The following is a 15,796-nucleotide window of genomic DNA, read 5'->3' as shown; positions in this document are numbered from 1 at the left end:
AAGAAGCCTCCCAGATCTCCAGATGCATTTGAGATATCAAAAAAGTACTCCAGAGTGTTGTTCAGCATGGGGGTGAGTAGAAAATGAAGGCTAATCATGTTTTGGGTGTATTATTCCTTTAACCTGTCAGGTTAGACAGTAAATTATAAAATATATAAGAAATCTATAGCAAGTATCCTCTCCATATGGGTTATGAGTATGTGCTGTATAAACAAAATAAGATGAAAACCTTTTTACTGATGAATGTTTTTATTGAGCAATTTTTCGAAAGAACAAATGTTCTGTAAATGCATCAATCATGTTTTGAACATAGTGTTACGTTTCCAAGTATTTCTAATGTTTCTTGCACAAATTTTGAGAAACCAATTATAACAGATAAATTGTCCATTTGTAACATAAAATGCTATTCTTGATTACCCTCTACCTGCCTGTGCTTCAATTCAACCAATCACAGGATGGGTTACGGTGCCTCAGGAGGTGTTATTCTTCTAACCAGCTGTTGGTTTGAGCCCCTGCTCAGTCTCTCTCCATCATTTGTTTCCCGCCTCGCCTGGCTGCTGGTCAGAGAGCCCAGTGGTGCAGATGTATGGCAGCCTCCTCCAGCGAAGCTATGATGTAACTTGCCACCATCAGCGTGTGATTGATTGATTTTTGTGTGAAGCACTTTATAAATTGCTATATAAGTACAGACTAGTTATCATTAATTACATCAAATGCAAGGCAAAACCTCAATCCTGAACCCTTATAAACATTTTGTTATTGATCATTCAGTTATTAAATGAGCTCAAAACACAATATTTAGATTGTTAATAGTGTATTTCTGTGATTTTATGTTGAATATTTGTCAACTTTTTGTTTTATTCTGTCTACTTGACATGTACATAAACTTTAAAGACACCATATGAGTCAAATTAGTTGATGGACCACCCCCAACCACCCTTGCCAGGAATGTCAACTTCAACTGTTCTGGAAAAATCTGAGTTTGTTTGTTGAAAACCTGTCCTGCAACGTCTCATTCATCCCAAAGGTTCTATCAGGTTGAGGTCAGGACTATTTTTTTTTCCCACACCAGAGGTAATATACACACACCGCCATAGAAGTGACCGGAAAATATGAATTTATTGATTTGGTGACGTTGCCCAATACTCTTGGCAACATAGTGATCTATTATGTTTAAGGAGTTTACGTGTTTTTATTAGAAAATTGATTTTAAACCCAGGTTTCAGCTGATGGATCAAAATAATGATGTTGTTGTTGTTGGATTTTCCGTCGGTCCAAAGAATTATGCTGGTATTTCACGGCTGCTTGGCTTCCTTCATCAACATTCGTTTTTAATGTCTCCAGTTTCTCTGCTTTATCTTTCATTCCAATTTCTCTCATCTTCTCAATCAGGAAGTCCAGGTGGACCAGGGTAGCTGATGAATCAACTTTGAGGGCAATCTTTTCCAGCCTAGTGATGTGTTTGTAGGACTCTTCCAACAGCTGAGACTTCTCTGCTGTCAGATTTTTCATTTCAGTGTCCAGACTTTCTAAATAACTCGAGTTTTTCTCTTTTTCCATTTTATTCTTTTCATCATTTTGCTTCATTTCATTCAGAGTGGTCTGAACTTTTATTGTCTTGGTCACATATCTCCAGTTCTCTTTCGAATGATCAGATGTGGGACACTTCCCAGTGCAGACGGTGCAGTGACCTCCTTTGATGACTTCACATAAGGCAGGGGCCATAGTGCATCCAGGATAATGACAGTTTTCCTCACAGCGTTTACAACACAAAGGTTTTCCAAAAGAAGCATTGGTTTTGATGGGTTCTTTGACTTTGTAGGACTCTTCTACTTCAAAAGAAAAATTTTCATTCTTTTCCATCTCTTCTTTATGTTTCATCAGGTTATGTTGGATTTGTCTGATCTGGTTCTGCTTTTCTTCAGCTTCAATGAATCGTTGCTGCAGGTTTTGGATGCAGGCTGTCAGTTTAATGCGTTCATTGATAACATCAACAGTTGTCTTCAGTTTTTGAGGCTGAGATTTTTCCAGAAAAGCAGTGAACTCTTTCAGTCCTTTCTCCATTACCTTATAGGCTGCTTCCAGGTATTCTTCTTCTTCTGTACGGTCTTCGCTCTGGCAGTTATTAAACAGGAAGTAGACAGGCTTCTGATTCTCATCTTTGGCACATTTAATGGTGGAAACTTCAAGCGTTTGAAGAACATTCTTTGGTGTTCTTCCCTTTGAGTGGGTGATCAGAGTTATGATGTTGTCTTCTATGTTTTTCCCAAACAAAGACATGACTGAATTCAAGATGTACATCAGTCTGTCACTCAATCGATTATCACTCGCCTTCATCACCAGACCCACTCCATCAAGTTCTTCGATTCCTCCTGACCGAAACAAGTACAATAAACTCCTACTGATGCTGTCATCATATTCTATCCCTCTGATGCCTCCAAATCCTGGAGTATCGATGATGGTCAGAGAGAAGGGGATCACTCTACCTTCAAAACCTAAAACTTCATACACAGTCACTTCAGAGGTTTCCTGGCCCGCCTCCTCTGCAATCTGGAAACAGACTTTATCCTGAAACTTCACGCCAATGGTGAAGTTCACCAATGCATTGATGAAAGTGGATTTTCCTGCTCCTGTTTCCCCGACCAGTAAGATAGTTTTATTTTTCTTATGTGAATCTCTTTGACCAACAGTAACTCTGGTCATTGTAGAAGATTTTTCTTTTTTTCCTTTCAGTTGATAAACAGATGGATCTCCTTCCTGGATCAGTGTACTTTCAGAGATCAACTGGTCCAGTGCAGATTCCCTAAAAGAAGAACAGACTTACAATGTTGACTTAAAGTATAGAAATATTGGAATAAGTGTTAAATGAATAAAAAGCACTCAGATACACATAAAAGGTGCTGAAATAAATGAACTAAAATTGCTACTGTACAGTAAAGTCAAATATGTAAAGTTAAAAAAGCATTGAGAGACAGTAATCTCTTTAGTTTTGCATCACTTGATTCAATATTTTCTTTATGAATCTTTTATTTTCAATTTTCAGCAACTTGTTGAATAGTTTTATGGTTTCAATTTAATTTTTTTTCTGGCATTTTAATTAGACAATAAGGTTAATTTCTTGAAGGAAGTTTAAGTTTATCCCATGACAAACTGTACTGATTACAGAATGGTATTTCAGGCTAAAACAGTCAGAGAGTCCAGAGAACTTTATCCATTGGAAAGAAGTAATACAATAGATTTCCAGCATTTCCAAAGGGTGGTATGACATTTTTTAGTTTATTTAGAACATTAAAAGAAATAAAAAAGCAGAGAGTTAAAATATCAGTAATATGTTTAATCAGAGAGCTTTCTTAATTTATTTAAGATATTTATATACGTTTTAACTCAGGTCCAGTAAAATGTAATAAACCTGTAACATAACATGTCTAGATTTCCAAAACATAATTTTTTCATATTTAATAAGAAATAATTACATAATTTTTTTAAAAGAAACTAATTCCATCCCTTATCTCAATAGTCACATATTCCATTGGACATTGTGGACTATTATCCATGCTGGTTTTCGTTGAACATTGGTGGAGGAAGATGCTGTTGCACTGTTTCACATCCAGGAAGACGTCAACAGCAGAAACAGCTGATCAGTTATATGAGGTTTGCCACATCATCTCCCATTTTGCACATTAACCCTTTTTTACCAAAGCCAAAAAACAACCTCAAACTAGCATAATTTTTTTTTCGTCCATTCAGTTTGTTTTTTGTTTTTTTTAGAATCTTTCTGTTTCCATCAAGCATTTCTCAGCAAAGCATTTCTGGCATTAGAAAAAGCTGATAATAACGCACCTACAGATCCTCCATCCTCTTACCCTGTGGCATTAGAGAGAACAAAGACTGCATTGCTAAATGGTCTTCATTCCTCAACCCTTGATGAAGTTACGATGTGGCACATTTGACTCGATTCAACTCAGGATAATTTTATAGTGCAATTGCAAGCGTGACATTTTCTATTAGTTGTAGGGAGCACAGAGATTCATATCTCAGTTTGAGTACAATACCACATCTTCTAGAGCAGGGGTCTTTAACATTTTCCAAGTCAAGGGTCCCCAAACTGATGGCGAGATGGAGCGGGGACCCCCTAATTATATATATTATATGAAACTGTGTTATATCAAACTGGCCCTATAATCACTCTATTACAGATGGAGTAATGTAATGAAAGTAATTTCACCCTGGGATTATTAAAGTATTTCTGATTCTGATTCCTGGTTGATGGGACAGGTGTTATGAATGAAACGGTGTCCAGCTTGAAAGAGCTCCTGCGTGTCGCTGAATGTGTGCATTGATGACTGAAAGACATCTTCTGCCTCCATTTATCTGTTTAGTGGGTTGAATTCATGTTAATGTGGATTTAAAGACATTTCAATTAGTGGAAAAAATTGCAGGGGGGAATATAAAAAAAGGTTAAATCAACCAAAATGTTCGCGACCCCCATGCAGTACCTCCGTGGAAGCCCCTAGGGGTAGCGGACTCCTTGTTAAAGACCTCCGTTCTAGAGAATTTCCCGTACAGTTGCCTAAACTGAACCTTTCATGCTTTACCAGGACCTAGATGATGGAGAATCTTCACAGATAAGAACAATTGCAGTTATAACCGCTCTAAATTAAACTCTACATTGAAGCTGAATTCAAGCAGGCTCTGATTCTGAGGCCAAATTTATTAGCGCTCTTGGATTGCCTTCAAAAACGTCACAAAATCCTCAAGATCATATTAAACATTGTTAATAGTAATAATGCCAGTATTGGACCTTGGATCTGTTTAAATAGATATTATTAAGTTTAAGGTTCAAATTTTTGCTTACATACCTCACCGCTGAGGACGGTAGAGAGGAGCAACCAACTGCTAGGTTAGATTGAGGTAAAGGAGCAGGAGAAGGAATCAGGGGAGTAGAAGATGAAGGCGGACATCGGGATCGGCTAACCTTGATTGGAGTTTTACTGGAACAAAGAGAAATAAAGACCATCTCCTCCTGATCAGGGTTCCATGCTTTGAAGTTCACTTTAATGTCCTGCTTGTTTTATTTAATATAGAGGCGGAAGTATGGGGTGCCATTTGTAAAGTTAAGCAGTCAGAAATTAGGAGCAATATTTATCATTATTTAGGGTTAACATGATAACATTTAACAAGATAAATGAAATGACACCGATTCTTTCTCATTATTGTGGTTCTGATTGATGTTTAGAGATAGTAAATGCAAGTACTTGACGTTAAAATTAAATTATTCGATCATATGTTTGCATAGAAAAATATTTAGTGTTAGAGGTGAGATAAGATGGAAATTCTGTCTGTGAAGCAGCACTTAGTTCAGACAAAAACAAACACAGAGCATCCAGAAGACATATTTCAAGCAAACCAATTTTATTGAGCTACCATTATGTACAGAAAACTGACGACTCATACAGAACAGTTTGGAAAAATAGAGGAATTATGTTGAGGGAAGAGTTTAATCATTGATATAAGAAATACACCATAGTCTTACATTCTAAATTCAGCATACTTATTAAAACAATAGAATCTCACAACTATATTTTTCAATAAATCAAAATGCTTAAAAGTTTCAAATAATGAGATAAACAAAGCCACCATTTTCTAGTTAAAGTAAAGGCAAAATGTTCAGTTCTTCTGCAGAAAAAGCCATTTTTATTGCATTGGGTTAATTAATGTTTGATCATTAGAAAATATACGAATAAAGACAACAGCTGAAAAAAAAATATCCCGACAGTAAAATGCAACATTTGAGGAAAATTACGAGTAAAGAGGTAATAATTAAAGTGAATATGTGATCACATTATAAAGATAGTTTAATTTATAAGGAGCTCTCTGTTGAAGCTTTATTGTTTGCCCTGCCATGGTGGGGTTGTGATTTTTCTTTGTTTTTACTCATTTCCTGATGTTTTGCTCCACATATACTGCAGCGCTAATTTAGTTCCTTCATCCATCTGGCTTCTCATCTCCTCCAGCTTCTCAACCTTCTTTGTTTCCCTTATTTCCTTCAACTTGTCAATCAAAAAATCCAAGTGAATATAAGTGGCGACACAATTCGCTTTAAGAGCGATCTCCTCTAGTCTGATGACATGTTGGTAAGATTCCAAGACAAGCTGGATCCTCTCTGCTTTGAGTTTCTGTATGTCGTTAGCGAGACTTTTTACGATATTGAACCTGGTTTCAGGGTCAACCTCGCCTGCCTTCAGCCTTTTCTTAACCTCTATGGTCTTCTTTTCCTTTTTTATCTTTATTACATATCTCCAGTTTTCTTTCACATGAGCCGACGCAGGACATTTTCCAGTGCAGACAGTGCAGTGGCCTTTTTTGAAGACCTCACAATGTTGAGGGCTTAGACTGAATGTACAGCCGGGGTAGTGGCAGTTCTCCTGACAGACGGTGCAAACCATTGCTTTCTCAAACAAACTGTATTTCAAAAAACCTTTACTTTTAATTGGCACTTTTTCTTTGCAGACAACATCAACCTCAACAGTGACCACGTCAGATTTCTTCATGTCTTCTACTTGTTTTACCAGAGCATCGTGGGTTTGAACGAGTTCCTTTTCCTTCTGCTCAGTTAACAGGATTCTCTCCTGCAGGTTCTGGATGCAGGCTTTCAGGCTGATGCGTTCGTTCAGGACATCCGTGGTCATCAACAGTTTTTGGGCTCTTTTCTTCTCCAAGAAGCCTGTAAAGGCTTTCATTCCTTTCTGTGAAATTTCATCAGAAACTTTAAGGAATTCCTCGTCTTCTGATCGGTCTTCAGCTTGGGAGTTATCAAAAAGGAAGTAAATTGGTTGATTCTTTTCATTTTTGGCACATTTTATATGTGTAGCTTCAAGCGCTTGAAGAACATTCTTGGGTGTTCTTCCATCAGAATGAGTAATGAGAGCCACAATGCTTTTCTCAAGGTTCTTCCCAAACAGAGACATGACTGAATTGAAGACGTATGACAGGCGATCATTCACTCGATTGTCCGTGGACTTAACCACCAGACCAACAGCGTGAATCTCGTTGATCCCGTCATCAGATCGAAACAAGTCAAACAATCTTTGACTGACAATAATATCTTTTTCTATCCCTCTGGTGTCTCCAAATCCAGGCGTGTCAATGATGGTAAGAGAGAAAGGAAGAGTTTGATCCTCAAACCCAAAGATCTCGTAGACAATCACATCTGATGTTTGACTCTCAGTCTGCCCTCTCGGTTCGTCTTTTACGATGTGAAACCATATTTCATCGCTAAATTTGACTCCAATGGCGTGGTTGACCAGAGAGTTAATAATGGTAGACTTTCCTGCCCCTGTTTCACCAACCAACAACACGGTTCTATTTGCCTTGTTCAAGTTTCTCTTTCCTAGGGTCATTCTAGTCAGAGGTCCAAAGTCCTCTTGTTTTGGCTGTAGTTGGTAGACAGCTGGGGGCCCTGATTGGATGAGGAGACTTTTGGAGATGATGTCCTTGAATTTAGACTGGGCAACCCTGTAGAAAAAACAATTAGATTTTACTAGTTTAAATGTATTTTTCCCCAGTGCTAAGAACTAAATTGTATTACTGAAAAAAATAATATATATTGAAACATGATTAAAACTTACAAATTAAACTTTTGATTGAGTGATTGTGTTATAAGGTTAGGGTAATGGCAATGATACATTTCTAGTCAAAGATAAGATACCAAAATAATCATGACAATTATAAGAAGAGTATTAGTCATGTAATATTGTTTTTGAATAAGTTAGAATAGTACACAAATATTTTAATTGCCCCACTTTGGAGAAATATAGGTTTATTGGTGGCAAAGCACATAGGCAAATATAAGCATCCAGGTATTCACAACTAATAAATATCGCAAGGTTTAAACAGACTGTACAAAAAGAAAAAACAAAATTTCTCTTTTAAAAGATGCTTCTGTTGTTTCTTATTATAACAAAGGACAAACTCCTTGCTCAAAGGAAATCTAATTTAAATCAGTATTTGCTATTTGCATCAATACCTTTTTTTTCTTCAATGTAATGGTATAATTTATTGTGGCTTGTCATGATACCTGTTGGTAGAAGTTGCCCTAGCATTACTCCTAAACTAATCAAAATAATAAAACAAAGTTTTCTGAGTGTTAAACCTGTGAGGCAGCAGACAGAGACAGGGAGTTAGCATGGTTAAAATTTACGCTGGTAAATGTCTCAGAAGCTGGGTCGATGATGATTTTTTTTAAATGAAATGTGTCTATATTGTCTTAGAGCTGATATTGGGTTAAAAAAAGGAGCATTAGCAATAATTGTTATAGGTGGTGCAGACAGTTAACGTGTTAAGGGAGAAATTCTTGTCAGAAGCAAGATAATGGATACAAGATAATCCAGACAGTGGTCAGAGAGTCTTAAACTAGGGTTGGTAATCCCGTTCAGCAACACTTTTTCCTATATTGAGTGAAATGTTCCTTCCATCCTGAGAGTAGTCAATACATTGTGTGTTCAGGAAAAGGAACGAAAAATTCAGACATCCGTGAGAGCTGCAAGCCAGTGAAAAACCCTGCCCAATTCCTACCATTTGGTCCGAATGAAAAGGAAAAAAAAAACATTAGATGCATACATTTCTGTCTCTCCTCATCAGGTTTGGCCATTGCATTGAAATATTCTCAATATTGTCAACCTGAGTCCTAACCGATTTATTTTGTTTTTGCCTCTCGGCAGGAAGTCATCCTGCAAACTGGATGTTTTCGGACCTTCACTCCCTGGAAGGATCATCTGAGCTTCAAACTGAGCTGGGGATTCAAACTGGAGGTTTGTATATACTTTCCTCAAAGGGATCGTTTGAGCTTCACACTGAGCAAGGGATTCATCTCCACTATGACCCGTTCAAGTACCGCAGGAAACCCAAGTGGCAGTCAGTTTCTCCTTTCACCTACAAACAACCGCATTCTGGGTAAACCCTGTTCCGCCCTCCACCGAATGAGACAGACACTGGAACTACCGCACACAGACAGGAGTCAAAGAGTCAACCACTTTTTTGGAAACGTGAGTCAGCAACCTAATTCTTCTCTTCAAGTTCAGGAATCAAATTTCCCACTGAGCCTGAACTAACCACAGTGTCTTCCCCTCACTTTCCAGTTCCGGTTGAGCAGTGTTCAGAGCAACACAAGATTCTTCATTATCTCCTCAATAAACTTGTAAGGTTGGTATTGCTAAAAATAGCATGCTACTTTTAAAACTTTAAATGGTATTATAATTTACTTACAGAGGTTAGGTTGAATTCCAAGATGTATTGAAAGAAATGGCTGAGTCCTGCTGAGTTGTGCTGTGAGATGTGCGTTTAAGTTTGCGCGGGAGGGCGTAGCTTTGAACGAAGGGGGAAGTGCTGCTTTCAAATCTTTCTAGCTCTCCAACATAACCAACCATAGCTTTAACCTCACATGCACGGTGTCACAGTGGGTGGCGCTGTTGCCTTGCAGCCAGAAGGTTTGGGGTCCGATTCCTTTCCGCTTGGAATTTGCATACTCTCCCTGTGCATGAGTGGGTTCTCTCCAGGTACTCCAGCTTCCTCAAGCAGTCCAAAAGCATGACTGTTAGGTCTTCTCTAAATTGTGTGTGCAGGGCTGTGTGTCTTTGAGTGTCTCTGCGTTGCTCTGTGACAAACTGGCAATTTGTTCAGGGTGTACCCCGCCCCTCGCCCATAGACTGCCAGAGATAGAAACCACAGTATCCTGAGGGGGGCAGCGATGTACCCAGAGGCACCTGGCCTGCATAAAAATATGTTTTTGATCGCTTTATTAACCTAGATAGGTATTAACTAACCTAGAATAAATAAAAATAAAAAAAAAAAAATAAAAAAGAAAGAAGGCTTGCTGTTGCAGCAGATTCAGCGTCACGTCTGCTAGCAAGTTTGTTGATCGTATCCGTGGGTGTGAACGCAGGGAGGATCCATCTCACTCACCTTCTGGCTCACCCTATGATGGGGATGAAAACTAGAGGAGAACTGACGTTTTCCTCCTGTGAACCCCCTTTATACCAAAACGCTGTCAATACGCCATTAAACAGTAGCTGGAAGTTAGAAACACCTTCACTGATCGTCTGGAACACGTCAAATCCCTTTCCCTTGATTAAGTGAATCCGCTACTGCTGCTGAATCTGCAATGAACTCTTTTATAATTGTATTTTAATGTACTTTTATATTGGTATGTGTGAGCAAGCCATAGGCAAAGTTCTGCCATCATTATATATGGTAGATAATAAAGTTTTTTCTATTCTAAATACGCTGATATGCATTGGAAATAAGTTCTTTTTTCTAAGTTATGCACAAGTTACTCATAGGGTTTGGATAAGCTGGACACCATGATTTATGAGTAACTTACACTTCATGTATGTCAACGATCAGCTAACTTACCTGTAACTTATGGCCCGCGTATGAACATACGCTGGCATAGGCCGGAAAATTTTGCGCATGCTCAAGATTATCGTCGTACTTGCCGTATGTCCATGTGTGCCAGTGTGTTTCAGCATTCTTTAGCGTGCTCATAACTTACGCAAAACGTACCCATAACTTATCCAACGTATGTCAGTATATTTGCCTTACGTCAGGAACACGCTGGCTAAATCGTCAAGGTGTGACAGGGCCTTCAGTAGTACCAAGTTGGGAGAAACAGTAGCAGCCCGATAATCATGTCTTATATAATGAACATTATAGCAAAATTAATTTATATGTGTAAAAATATTACATTAGATTACAATGCATTATTTTAAGATGCAGTTTTGCTGTTTGCTGTCTGTTTTGTAACACTAATTAACAGACTTGTTAAATGTTTGAGTTTTCTTGCTGGTCGGTTCTCCCATTTAAAATCATTAAACAATATCAAGATTAAATGATATATTTGGACAGATAACTTTTCTAAGACTCAAAAATAAAAGTTTAGTACTTTAGTTTGACTTGACTTGACTGAAGACACTTTGTGAAACGACTTGACCTTGTTCCAACACTAATATCCATTAAGTTTTTCTACACAGAAATTAGAATTCCACTCATCTGTGCAAAAACAGTCATAAAACAAAACTGGATTTTTGTATAAAAAAGTATTAGTGCTTAGATTATAATAAAGTCAGCATTTTGACATCCAGGTCATTGAGAGGAGCCATATGTTTGTTTGTTTTTTTCCTTGTGGTGACATTGTGCAGTTGTATAGATATGTAGAAAGAAAAAAAAAGACATGCCCCCAAGGAGGCAGGAGGGGGAGCTATACGTCATAACCTGGAGCTTATCTAAAGGCTGCAGTATACAAAGGTGCAGCACCCTGAAATGATTAAGAGAACAATGTCTAAAACAAGACCAGGATAGATACTGTACACTGCATGAGAACTTTCATCTCACATAATGAATAAAGTAAATGCTTTATTATTAAATGTTATTTCTGAGTCATTAAAAGAGGTGATTGCAGATTACATTGCTATTGGTGTTAAAAGTTAACAGGTTTACTCACGCTCTTTTCATTGTGAGGAGGTGGTTCAAAGATCTTCACAGGAAAGATGTCAAAACACGTCTGAGCGTCTAATGAAACAAAATCAAACAAGTGTTACTGCTGATCTTATATGGTACATTTCAGATATTCATATCTTTATCATTTTCATCCAACAGATTCTGTACTTTATGTAAAAGTTGAATAAATGTGAATAAAGATGTATTTGTTAATATAAAATAGAAGTTGCTCTTTGATTAAAAGAAATTATAGCCAAAAATGTAATAACAAATGAATGGAAAGGAAAACAAAATTTCCCAACACCAACGTTATCTAATTAGTCTGTATTTTATCAAAACAAACAATTACCGTGCTGCTTCCTTGTAAGACTCAGCGAGGCTTAGTGAGGCGGAGAAGGCAGAACGATCTGACAGGACTCACCTTTTAAAGCTTTTATAGCGACTCTAAGGGGAGGAGGAAAACACTGATCACATGGTTTCAAGCTAAACCTGAATTTGTATCATGCAGTGAAATCTTTAACAGAGGAAAGCTACAACATGTCTTACAACATTTCACCTAATTAAAAAAAACAACAGATTGCAGAGGGACATGGAACAAAACCATGTAAAATAAAACTATACTGTAGGTGTTTTTTTGCTATTTAATGCTTAATTATCTTCTGATAATTAAGCAGCAGAATAAATACATTACATTCTCTGTTTTATTAATTGTAATGTTGACTGTAGGGAATTCATTTACTATTATATTAGGGAGAAAAATAGAATAATCCACCAGAAAGAATCTCATTAATTAAGTTTAATTCCCTAGGAGGCAGTGTTAGGCAGGTTACCTTAATGTATCTAAATACTATTGCAAGTTATTCTCATAGAGTACCAACAGTATGTTGTATGTATTTTTATATTTTTAATGCATTGCTTTAAAAAATTTAATGTTGTTACTTTTTAAATAAAGTTGATTCTGTTGGTTTTTAAAAATTCCTTTTTTGAAGGTAACACAGAATACATCTCAGACTTAATAATATTATTTTAGCGATAGTTTCAAGGTGTTGCTTTATTGTATGTCTCGTACCATGTCTTTCGGTTGTGCTGTTCTTTTTTTCATCTCGTTACAGGTGATGAAGCAGATTGAAAATGTTTTGTCATTATCTCCTTTCTATCTCCTCTTCCTTTCAGCTTTTCTCTTTTTTTTCCTTTTCTTCTGTTTTTCTGCTCTATTTACATTGCAGTGTCCATATAAACTGTAAAACTCCCTGCATAATTATAATAAAGCAATTTATATGCATGAAACAAGTGGCAATTGCCATACTGCTCCACTTGTGAAAGTAAAATCTGTTGGGCTCTTTTTCGCATCAAGACAATTATTCTTATTGCCACATTGCCAAGTTCTTCAGAGCTCCCATTTTAAGAGGCATCAGACGGGTTCATCCCCCCCCCCCCTTCAATATTAGCTTTTTACATTGAATCATCTGCAACTGCCTTCTATTGAAATATTTTTATGAGATAGAAATTGACAATATTATCTATTAAATGTAGGCTAAATTCTTCACAACTTTTCACAATGGTATAGTTATCAAAATCACACAAGGGATAGAGATAAAGAGGAAGAAAAGCCTGCAGGGGTCAAATTGTATGATGTAGAAATGAGCTGATATCCTGAGTGTATGCTAAAATGTTTTGCTCCACTCTCACTCTCTTTCTGTTTCCTTGTTGTATTTTTAGTCCCCTTTTGAGGAAAAAAAGAGCAGAGTGTGTTTTCTCTGGAGGTAAACCCACTTTCACTACCTGAATTCTTTCAGGTAAGTCCCTCCTAACTAAGCTCATTCATATCCAGTTAATATGTACTTCATAAAGGTGGTTTTGTACTTTTATTTTAGAAGGTGCATCCTCTTTATCATTGTTTTCTTTTATTTTTTCCTTTGGTATCTATGTGTTAAAGTTTGACATCTGCACAAACCTTATAACTAATATTGAAGATTTTTGATTAATTGTAAGGTTTTCCTATTATAACACAATTTCATATAAAAGGAAACACCCACTGTCAATCAAGGGTATAGTGCCTGCAGAAAAAAGGTACTTCTTTAAATGTCCCTGGGAACAATTGCTTTTTGAATAGAATATGGGTTTGGCTCTATGTTGGTATGTGTTCATACTTGATTTAAGTTGAACAATAACTGGGTGTATACGTGCGCTGAAATGAGGTTTTGGTTTCTCTTTTAGACTGTTAATGTATAAATATGGATTCATTTCAAGCTGAACAACATTTTTAAAGTCAATTGGATTTCCATGAAATACAGCTTTGACTTCTATGAAATAAGTTCAAATAAATAGGTTTTAACAAAACCACTTAGTGAAACAAACAAACAAACAAGCAAATAAATAATAATCCAAAAACAATTCAGTTAAATGCTCCATGAACTGATGCAGTGCACAGGTTAGATTTTTACTAAAATTAAAGTTTTTTTGTGGTTTGGATTGAAATCACTACACGGAGAGAGCCTGGAAAACTGAGATATATACGAGGAATAGACTGCATGTTTTGACAGAAATCATGCATATACCAACCCAGTATCTAAAGCATCATTGAAGTTTGAAAAAATTTGAAAAACAAGCACGAAAAAACATAATCTTTGTTATGCAAACACAGAAACTCTAGACTTATACAGTGGAAACTTTTAGCCTTAAAGAAAAAAAATGTCTTATTCATTTCAATGTTTTATGACAAAATTGTATTTATTTGCCCTACATGTTGCTGCATGTACAAAAGCATATGGCTGATTTTAGTTATGATAATCTGTTCTATTCAGTGTGTTAAAAAATTATTTTCGAAATTATAAACCTGAAAGGTCCCATGCATGTTATGACGATTTGCACTGAAATGCTCTATGGAAGAACTAGCATTTAAATAGAGAATAGAATAGAATTCAACTTTATTTTCATTACATTGTCACAAGTACAAAGCAACAAAACTCACTCTCTGCATTTAACACATTCCCTTGGGGAGCAGTGGGCTGCCATCGTGCCGCCTCGGGGAAGCAGTGTGGGGTTAGGGGTCTTGCTCAGGGACCCAGAGTAGCAGTCTGTGGGAGTGGGGCTTGAACTGAGAACCTCTGGGATCCCAGCGCAATGCCCTAGTCAGTAGGCCACCACTTCCCCATAAAAGATACATTTGCATGTAACTCATCCCCTTGGGGACTTGTGGATTGCCATTGTATGGTGCCTAGAGAGCAGTGTGGGGGGTTAAGGGTCTTGCTCAGGGACCCAGAGTGCAGGCTGTGGGGATTGAACCGGGTACTTGCAACCCTCTCATAGCACAAGTGCACTGCTCACCACAAGGCCAGCACTCCCCCCAGAATAGAGAATAGAATAGATTCCACTTATTTGTCTTTACATTGTCACAAGTACAAAGCAACGAAATTCACTCTCTGCATTTAACTCATAGCTTTGGGGAAACAGTGGGCTGCCATTGTGCAGTGCCCGGGGGTTAGGGTCTTGCTCAGGGACCCATATTGGCAGTCTTTGGAAGTGGGGCTTGAACTCAGAACCTCTGGGATCCAAGCGCAATGCCCTAGCCACTAGGCCACCACTCCCAAACAGAGTCTGTGTTTGGTACGTGTTCATAATTATTGACATAATTTAAATAGAACAGTAACTGGGTGTATACTTGTGTTAAGAATCTGGTTTGGTTTCAGTGTGTTCAGATCTGATGAGGCGTCAACGGTGAGTGGGTGGATTCACATAGAATTCCTATGCAAACACGCTGGGAGGCAGCCAGCAGTGAATCCCACACAGTGACTACTCTACTCTCACGTCGTGCTCCTAGATAGAGCTGAGGTGTCAAACAGCAGCACCTCATGGAGAGAGGGAAGTGGTTTAATCGAGCAGAACTTTTCTATGGAATTGTGACACTTTACCCACATTCACCCACTTTACCCACATTCACCCAAGCAATTGTCAAGTAACAAACATAATATTGTGGTGATCATTTGTGGTGAAGTAGCAAAATGAAATGTAAAATTGCTTAACATAGCTTACCTAAAGCTAAGGAGTGATGCCACATGATATCAATGAGGTGTACAGTAATGCCGAGGTAGTTATCATTATTGACAGCTCTGCGGTGGTCCCCCGTCAGTGCTACCGTGGGGGTCTGAGCGCCTCCGACAGAAATAGTATAGGCACGATAATAATCTGGATGAACTGACTGCAATTATTACGTTTTCAGGTGGCCTTTCTCACTTAAAAACATATTAAAACTACTTTATTCCCACTGATCACAGCAAATATAGCTGCAAGATTTAGATTATTT

General features: G+C 37.5%; 1 protein-coding gene across 2 annotated transcripts; it reads right to left on the bottom strand.

The window, feature by feature from the left end:
• Positions 1-1,062: 1,062 nt before the first annotated feature.
• On the bottom strand, positions 1,063-11,903 carry LOC107093942. Of its 2 annotated transcripts, XM_015389301.1 has the most exons (4): positions 11,843-11,888; positions 11,498-11,565; positions 4,860-4,991; positions 1,063-2,803 (listed from the first exon to the last, which is right to left on the bottom strand). In XM_015389301.1, exons 2-4 carry the CDS (start codon positions 11,506-11,508, stop codon positions 1,210-1,212), a joined length of 1,737 nt encoding a protein of 578 aa, XP_015244787.1. In that variant the 5' UTR covers positions 11,509-11,565; positions 11,843-11,888; the 3' UTR covers positions 1,063-1,209. The 2 variants fall into 2 exon arrangements, with proteins under 2 accessions (XP_015244787.1, XP_015244788.1); XM_015389302.1 differs by lacking the exons at positions 1,063-2,803; positions 4,860-4,991 and adding an exon at positions 5,892-7,515 and having other exon boundaries at positions 11,843-11,903.
• Between the last annotated feature and the right edge of the window lie 3,893 nt (positions 11,904-15,796).

The sequence above is a fragment of the Cyprinodon variegatus genome, unplaced genomic scaffold, assembly GCF_000732505.1.
Source record: "Cyprinodon variegatus isolate N-32 unplaced genomic scaffold, C_variegatus-1.0 Scaffold453, whole genome shotgun sequence".
In the NCBI taxonomy this organism is placed as follows: Eukaryota; Metazoa; Chordata; class Actinopteri; order Cyprinodontiformes; family Cyprinodontidae; genus Cyprinodon; species Cyprinodon variegatus.
Note: the sequence above shows the minus strand (reverse complement) of the source record. Positions and strands in the feature narration are given on the sequence as shown.